The 9,528-nt window shown below is 35.6% G+C and overlaps 1 protein-coding gene across 1 annotated transcript in view; it reads left to right on the plus strand.

Moving 5' to 3' along the window:
- LOC129221986 (low density lipoprotein receptor adapter protein 1-B-like) overlaps positions 1 to 8,309 on the plus strand; it is a 149,687-nt gene extending 141,378 nt beyond the window's left edge. The window contains exon 2 of the mRNA XM_054856395.1: positions 4,432 to 8,309. Coding sequence (XP_054712370.1) covers positions 4,432 to 4,967 — 536 coding nt within the window. The 3' untranslated portion in view covers positions 4,968 to 8,309. The remainder of the gene's footprint in view (positions 1 to 4,431) is intronic.
- Positions 8,310 to 9,528: the final 1,219 nt, after the last annotated feature.

Raw genomic sequence — 9,528 nt, forward strand, 5'->3', positions numbered from 1 at the left:
AAGCTTTTTTTTTTATATGTAACTTTCTCTGAAATTTCGTCTTCGATATGTCCACAGTTCAAATTTTTGAAGAGTGTCTGCTAGGTTATGAAATGTTATGGTCTCATTTTATACAAACTTCTGTGCCAATGTGTTGACTCCTCCTTCTCGTCAAGGTTACCACATTGCTGAGATTATGTCCAGGCGTCTGCCACGAAAACTACTTTTATCCATCTCTTGGCAAGAAATGGAAACCTTAATTGTATCCGCTGTTTGGCAGTAGGCGGTTTGGCATAGCTTTTGATAAAACTCATATTTGACTATACCAGTGATGCCCAGCTTACAGCCCGCGGACCTCGACCAGCTCGCGAAGCTCATCCGCGTGGCTCATTGTTTTATTAAAGGTTTTAAACGATAATTAATCGATTTTTAAGCATATAATGTGTCTACATCTGACAAAGACACTACGTCTGACAAAGACGTCTTTGAGAATAAGCTTATTTTCTTGCGTAAGCAATACTTTATAAAAAAAAATTCTTACTTGCTGAATCTGAAAGGAGCTTTTTCAAAATCTCATAATTATAAGGTTTTAATTACATCGGATACTAAACATGAAATTTTGCACTATGCCTCTCATTACACATTAGGCTTAGCCGACTTTGGCACGTCATTATTTTATTGCCTTAAACTCATTGTACCTTGATTGAAATATCACATACAAATTTTATATTATTCATGTTATAATATAAAATACGAATCAAGAGCAAAGCTCATTAACAACTTTTTATGCAACAACAGCCTAAAAATATTCTTTCTTCAAAGTCATTAATTATGTTTCTTACATAAATTTATTTCCTTCTTTGCTTTTACAGTTTCTTTTTAATTTATCATTCACCGGAAAAACTTTTAGAAAAGGATTAACTTTGATGACTTGCTTAAATAAATAAGAAGGAGGGATTATGGAAATAGCTGATGCCCTTAAGAATCTAATAACTCCAAATCCCCTTAAAGTTCCTCGAGGAATTAAACAAATGAGGTTTGTTAAGAAAAATAAATCTTTGCTTTTTTCGAATTCATAAGTTTTTTCTCATATTAAAACAGAGATACTTAACAGATGGAAAATAAACGTTTTGAAAGGCAAAGCTGCAAAAGAAAAAAAATGAAGCTAGAAACGTTTTAACCTCTTATGTCGAAAGTAGAACCTCATTTATCTGGCTCCCGTTTATACGGATCTTCGGATTATCCGGATCAAATTTGTAGTGTTAAAAAAAATCTCTCAAATAATCATTTTAAATTATGATAGCAAGAACGGAACCACAATTGTTCCAAATATTTAATTATATTTACAACTCCCACATAGTTCGTTCAATAAATTATAGTCATCTAGTAAACATGGCAAGAACGGAACCACAATTGTTCCAAATATTTAATTATATTTACAACTCCCACATAGTTCGTTCAATAAATTATAGTCATCTAGTAAACATGGCCCATCTGGAGTGTCAGATTTTTGCATTTTCATCATCTATTGTACTTTAGCTTTGTTGTACAAGCTTGCTTATTTGGTTTCCGCTAAGAAAAAGAAGCAAAAAATTAAAAAATTCTTTTGCCACCGGTACCGTAATTTAAGCTGGTTGATAGAACCACGTGACATTTTCCACCAATTAAAAGCTGGTTGATAGAAACGTGTGATATTTTTGACGAATTAAAATAAAATATTTTCTCAAGAAACCGCGTACTAACCAAAAGCGCTCGATAGAGAATCGGATGGTAAACAACCGGTTAATAACCACTGACGTCGTTAGCTGTCATGTGATCATCAACCAGTGCCTTCCTATGCTAGTTATCAGTTCTTTGTCGCGTTGGTGATATATTCAGCAGTTACTAAAATACTATACCCTACGAGAATATGGAGAAAAAATGAAGCTCATAGAGGCAAAGAGGTGCAAGTGCTAAAATTAAAAATTTGGCTATAAAACCTTTTCAATGAAGACCTACCTAAAATTTTAGCTTTGCACATGCTTTCCTCTAACCGATAAGAAATTCCCCTTGCTTTTCACAGCCTTCATAATAACTGCAGCGCCCCACTGAATTGCCTATAATAAGGCCCCACTAGTTTTATAACAGCAGTAACAATAACAATCATCAAAAATTGCACGGTGAACGCTATTTCTTCGACCTGTCGTTAGATAGGGCTGCGTACATGCCTCTTAATGTAGTTTGTTTACTGTAGAGGTAGTATGGTCCTCTTGACTAAAAGCAATTTCGCGCTTTATCATATCGTTTTACAAACATTGTTTTGCGTTTCAACGCAAAAGATAAAAATAATTGCGCCATGGAAAAGGAATGGACATTTGGATAAACTTTGCACAGCAAAAAAATTTGTTGCTTTGTTCTCCTATAACATTGCTCTTGAAAGAAAACATTTTTTTCTGGACAAGAATGCAAATAATATATGTTTGCACAATTGTGCAAGATTTTTGAATGATTTTTTTTTTCTTCATAAACTCTAAATGCTGTATAAAATATAAGAATGTGCTTGAATTAATTAGCATGTGCTTATAGCGGATAACTAACTGTGTGTGAAGTTAGAGTAAAAACTTCAAATTATCAGACGTTTTAGTAGATATAATGTCACGTAGGTTAAGCACACAATACGGATGAAAGCAGGTTTTACTTAACCAAGCGAGCTATCTGGTTGCCAATTCGCAACTTCCCACTCTCAGCTCGAGAGAGTGGTTTCTATACAGAACTGAGGAACATTCGAAAACAACTAAAACTATTTACATACTTCTAATTATTTACATATTTCTACAACTTAAGGAGACAGGAAGTAAAGTTACACCTGAGGCTCGAACTCACAAGCTTTGGGTTATTAGATCAGCGCTCTAACCATTCGGCCAACCGAGCGCTCTCTTGCAGTGCGAATTACGACAATATATATGCTTTAGTATAGTACCCCCACTGCGCTGCCCATGACATGGTTCTTCTTTTAGTATGTTGAAGTCATAAAAATTTAAATGAAGCCGTGTAAAACAATCTTCATAAAATGTTCTTTTTTTCTTCTGAATAACTTTATCTGAGTTTGTGAAAAGAAATCGAAATAAAAAAGAAAATGAATTACCAAAGTACCATAACCTAAAATAGTAAATAATGTGACAACCCCCGCCCCCCTCTTGTTTAAATTTATTAATGAAGTACTTAGCAACTCCAGTTCTGTATTGAATTACTCTGCCGTTGATAGAAGCGGTTTCATTTAGCTTTGCTTATTCCAACGTACCACTATCACCAATGGTCATAAATCAAGGTGTTTTTATTAGGTCTTGTCATCTGGGCGTTGACAGGTCAGATATAACCTGAAGGTTTTAATGTCAAAAATATAGATCACCTAAAAAAAGTCAAAATAGATTGATGATCATCTAAGTGCTTTGTTTTCTACCCCTCCCTTCGACGATCGGAATCGTTAGGAGACAAAACAGCAGTGTTTTTATTTTGATTAAAATTAATCACTTTCAACATCTAACTGTCGCTATTTGTCATAAGTTAAATTTTGCTGCTCATTTCAGCAGTCAAACTAAGAAGTTAAAACCTATAATTCACTTAAAAGCGACCGAGTAATTGATTGTAGTAGTTATTGTTGTCATGTTTATTGTTAAAGCAAAAAATAATAATAATAATTATTATTATCGGAAAGGAACATACCTTACATGTGATTCTAATACCGAAAAATGTAATTTATACTAGAGGGGTAAGTACCAAAAAAAGCGTTCATTTTTTTATTTGTTCTATTTGACAGAAGAAGACAATAAATCATAATCTCATATGTGAAACACTTTCCGTTCCATTTCTTCTTATTAATTTTGTTATTTTTATTTTATCCTTTTCTTTTATTAACTATTCATTACATTTCTCAAATCAGCTTGCATAATTTTTTGGAATTGTGCTCTCATTTTTAGGAATTTTGGTAGAACTTGAATATTTATTTTTTGGCCAAATTCTGACACAAATTCCAGAAATATTCTTGGTCAATTCCTGGTTTGAAAATGTCAGCCATCAAACATATGGATGTTTCTATGAAATTTTTACTGTTCACGGTGATATTGTTTGTTTTAAGATTTTGTTGTAAATACATGAATGATTTCAACCTCTGGCGATAAAGTTTTTCGCCAAATTTGGCAAAAACCTAACTATGAGGCAGTGAGAAGGAAAGGGATTCAAGTGCCAAAATATTTTAAATGGAGATAACCGTGCAAAAAATCTACGAAAGCCAACCTAGGTTCTAGACTTAAAACGCGTTTTACTCAAAGCTTTAAAAGCTTTTTAAGCTAAGTTCACTTACATCTCTTTGCTTCTCACTGCCTCAGATGTTAGTGTTCCAATGAAGTAATTAAAGAAATTTCTGCTACGAAATTCAAAATTCAACGTCTTATTCTCTTTCTCTTTAATATGCAGGACAAACTGGAGACATCACGTTGCCACAATCCTACGTCGTGAAGTACTTAGGCTGCAGAGATGCCAGAGGCTTGTGGGGCATCAAGCACACGAGACATCCAGTCGATGAACTGGTAGCTGCTGCCAGAGCTCTTCAACCAGGAGTCACACTGCCATACCTGAGACTGGAAGTGTCCGGCAAAGGGGTCCGTCTGTCTGCCATGCCACAAAACCAGAACCAGAACTTCGAGGCTGGCCTCTATCCCATAGAGTCCATATCGTACGGGGTTCAAGACCTTGTTTACACGAGGGTCTTCGCCATGATTGTCGTCCGGGACGGTGGCAATGTCATGGAGAAGCACCCCTTCCTATGTCATGCCTTCGTGTGCGACAGTCGCCAAAACGCGAGGTCGTTGACGTTGACGTTAGCCAAAGCTTTTCAGGACTACAGTCGTTCTGTGAAAGGAATGCCTCCACCAAGGAAGTTCGCCATCGACTTGCGAAGTCAGGAAGAAATACAAGCTGACATGGAGGTTCCTCAAGAATCGCACGCGTAGTTGATTTTTTTACATGTGTAAATTCTATAGATTGCAGCTTTATGTGGCCGTAGATGAAAGCTTACAGGAAGGTACAGTCTGTTTTCCACGAGAAGGCACTTCGCACGACCTTCTCGAACGCTGAGTTCAATTTTACGCGGGGGTGATCGGCAAACATATCCCCGTGCTTGTAAATGAGATAACTAGACACCATTAACTTTGGCGTGCATTTTAATGTGCGAAAAAGAAGTCTTTAGTGTCCTTTACATCACTTGCTTCGCTTGGCTATTTCTACTTTCGCTATTCTTACATTTTAAAAACTGCTGCTTACACGACAAAATGCTATGATCTGAATATGCCTTCTGCCGAAAATAGCGAAATAGAATCATCGAATACCACGTAACGAAGGCGGAGTCAAGTGCCTTCTCGTGGAAAACGGACTAATAGTTTGAGAACGAAGGCATGGAACGCCTATTATTCAGTAACGAAAAACTATAAAAGTTGATTTTCTTTCCTGCGCACGGAATACCAATAACTGACAACTAAACAGCTTTAAGCTTCTCAGTCACCATTTTTAGGTTCATCCTTATTAATTCTTATTTTATTCTTTTTCCTTCTTCCCTTCCTTTCACATCACCAGGTGCTCCAAACCCCATCTGACTTGTCTTCTCCAAAAATATTATTAGGCACACGTACCAAAAGCATGGTTACTTCATTCGAAGATCAATGCATATCTTTCCCACGTTTCATTTGTCTTGCGCTAATTAATGGCAAAATTAATTTTGTTTTGGTAAAAGTTCTCCTGATGCTTAATCACAATCCATCACAGTATCAATTTGAAGTACAAATTCATAATGCTTCAGTGTATTTTGATCAGTTAATTGTGGTGCTAAACATCGCATGCAGAAGCTAATGCATACAGTAGAATAGCTAATAACATCTTCAGCATTTTTCTGCATAATTTACCGATGCTTAATTCACAATATTCGTAATGATTAATTCGTTAAGCCAGCTCACTGCACATCAATTCATCGTAGTTTCAATTCATATAGCATGGTTATGCGTGCTGTGCGATATTAATTACTTAAATTGTATACAAATAACACGTTGAGTACTTAATAACGCTATTTGACTAATGAATAAATGCATAAAGAGCTAATTAGTCATAAATACGTATACGTTCATGATTTTCCGCAGTTTCCAGAAGGGCACTCAACCAGAGGCGGATACAAGGGGAGCGTCATGGGTTCGTGACTCACCCCCCTAAACCGTTGACAATATTACCCATCCACATTGTTTTCAAATACTTTGTGAATAAAATATAAACGAATGCAGTAATCTTTTTCAAATCATTAATTATTTTTGAAGGGAAATATTTGAAATGCTACATCCTTTCATTGCTTATGAAATTGGTAACGCTTATGCCTTATTAGGTACATTACCCCTCGCCGATTTAGAGCTTGCTGTTGACACCCAAGCAGTTTCAGAAATTTTTTTACTCAAAGTCATTCATTCTTCTGCATAACCACACCTAAAATAGTAGTCTGTATCCGCCCCTGCGGCTGAATTCGTATTGTATGTGTGAAGGAACAGTAAAATACATGCACATTGCATGCGCATATGTAAAATGTATTGAGTATTTTATGTTCTGAAAGCCTTAGGCGGGGGGTTCTCCCCAACCCCCTCCATGTCGGGCCTGATCATATAGAGTAAGGGAATTTCATAAAGCGAACTGAGATTATGATGAATTAATGCGCAAACAGTTGAGTATCTTTTTTTTTTATTGCAAAACGTATCCTAAATATTATTTTTTAAGGAAATTTCCCAATCCAATACTTTTGTATCTACTTCTGTGCTGAAGAAGTAAAGAAAATATTCCTAGGCAGTCTGTACATGCAATGAATATGTTTGGGGTGAAGTTTTGTAAAAGAGCAATGCCACCTGAATAAAACGTATCAATTTTACTCAAAACACTCCACAAAGTCTCCAAATATGTTAAATCTTTGCTTCATACGATGAATTTTTTTAAGAACATGTCCTCTGCTTCATATAATGTAATTAAGTTTGAAGATAGAGATAACATACTTCGCTCGTTTGGAAGAAGAGTGCCACAATACGAAATTTTTAAGTTTCTTTTTTTTTCGCTTAAAGGCCTTCAAAGGACGTTATCGTCTTTGGAAAATAATGACAGATTTTTTTTTTCTAATATTAACCACTGCAGAGCACAGCAAACTTACTTTTCTTAATGCAAATTTCCTGAAGACTTCAACATCAAACGCTTCTCCTGTAAAATTTCATTTTTTCGTATTGTGGCACTCTTTTTCCAAATGAGCTACTTAATTCGCAACTCCAGAGCTCGAATGCGTTACCTTGTGGTGATTAACAATACTAAAGAAAAAGGTAAAACATTCCATTCCACGTGATTTTTTTTTTCGTGGGGTGGGGGGTAAATTACAGGCTTCAAACAGTTTATGATGTAATGTAATTTCAGAAGAACAGAAAAGAAAGTTTCCCACAAACACGATGAAAACTTACTGTCATTCACTAGGCGTCAAAGCAAGTTATAAGTTACGGCATTTGTTTGTTTTACCTTTTTCATCCGCCATTAGACAGTGACTGCAGAGCCCCCTATAGTTTACTGGAGTTGCGAATAATATTTTCGACTCATTACCAGACGTATCTCATAAGTTACGTCCGCTACTGAGCAACAAAAATTATTTAAATATTGTTTCCTGAAATCTTCAAAATTTAATTACGTTATATAGAAGAGGCCATGTTCTTCAAAACGTTCATCCTATGAAGAAAGGATCGACATATTTTGGGTCTTTGTGGGATGTTTGCACATTCATAGATACGTCCAATTGAATCAATCTCCCAAAAGAAAAGCAGATGTTCTGTTTCAGGCAAAAACTCTACCAACCATTTATGACGTACATCAACGACTCAATTGCATTCGGTGAAACCATTTTGTAAAACAATGTTATAAAACGTATAGATTTAAAAATACGTGAATTTGAATTCCTTCAGAAGTGTGACATTTAGATTTTATACACACCAAGATAACAATTTCGATGTGCTTAGGGCAAATCACACACATATTTTTATACGTTCACTGAACTTTCACGGTCACTACATGGACGTTCATCATTTGATTTGAGTGTGTTATGTGATACTTCACTAGAACCGAGTCTAAAATGTTTTCTGACAAATAGCTTGTGATATTATAATAGCATTTAGTGACCTGATTGTTACTTCGGTAAAACAAAGCTGCGATGGTATTGTACATTTGGGACCAATACTTCATCTTTGTACATAAGAGAATTTATTGTTTGTAATAAATCACGTATTCTCTGTGTTCGTATTATTGCAAAATTTGAATAAAATGTAATTTTTTGCTAATGAAACTATCTTTTATTTTGTAAAGTCTGGACAATGCGTAAGGATCGAACGTTTAATTAGTGCATTGCATGTTTGATAAGTATTCAGGATTATATGTGTTTATCAAGAGGGGCCATTACTAAACTTTTGTTTCGAGGAGGGTTTATTATTATATGGATGCCTGAGTTGCCAAATCGATAAACTCTACTTCAAAAAAATCATGATTTCTGCTTTGATAGTGCTTAATCAATGCTTAGCATGTGAATTTAAATTAAAGTTTTGGTTCAGTACATTTCTGACTATGTGATGGTAGAAAATGTAACACGAGGTCCTGTTTACTCCTATGGATAACACCATCTTCTTCATAACTTTTCTCTACTTTTTGTTTTATGGAGTTAGTCGATTTGGCAGGTGAGGCATCCATACAATAAATGCTATTACCATCATGGCCATTCTGCGAAAAAGTCAACCCTTTGTCCTGCACGTGACGGTTCATATATTTTATTAAAAAGTAATATTTTTTAAGTGTTATGACGAAAATTTTTGCGTAAGAAATCATACATAAGTTAGTAATTTGTTAAGCAGAAAATTTTTTTTTCATAAATATTTGAAAGTATCACTCTTAATGAAATACATGGGGGTGTCACGTGATGGACAAAATGACCGTTTTCCGTGGAATGACCCCATATTAGTCGTAAGACATTTAAAATTTCCTCCTCCTTAAATGTGTTAAAAGGTCTAATTAAAACATAAAAACAGGTGTTGGCGAAACTGGGGGAACACCGTAAGACGAGGTTGAAAAAGTACAGTTTTGTTGTTAATATATATTAATAACTCGCTATTGTGTGTGTCAGCTGCAGAAGTTTTGCGTGCACTTTCTGATGGTTATAAGCGGCTATAGTTTTGTTGGGAACAGAAACCGATTATTCTGCTCTGTTAAGCGCACAGTTTGGCAGTCCGGTTTATGAACCAGCAGACCGACCTTTGACAATCCAACTACCGGTGCGAGCAGCCGCTATTGTGCGTTTACAGCGGAAAAGGACCGGATTCCCCGACAGACAGACGGAGAAGGGAGTACGAAATTGCTAAAGGGGATTTAATTTGCATTTGCGCGCTCTACTTTTCCCAAATTATGAAAGCGCCATGAGCGGAGAAAATTATTCTGACGCTTCTCTCGCTTCTTACGTTTTAATTTATGAAAACG

Source organism: Uloborus diversus, chromosome 5 (assembly GCF_026930045.1).
Source record: "Uloborus diversus isolate 005 chromosome 5, Udiv.v.3.1, whole genome shotgun sequence".
In the NCBI taxonomy this organism is placed as follows: Eukaryota; Metazoa; Arthropoda; class Arachnida; order Araneae; family Uloboridae; genus Uloborus; species Uloborus diversus.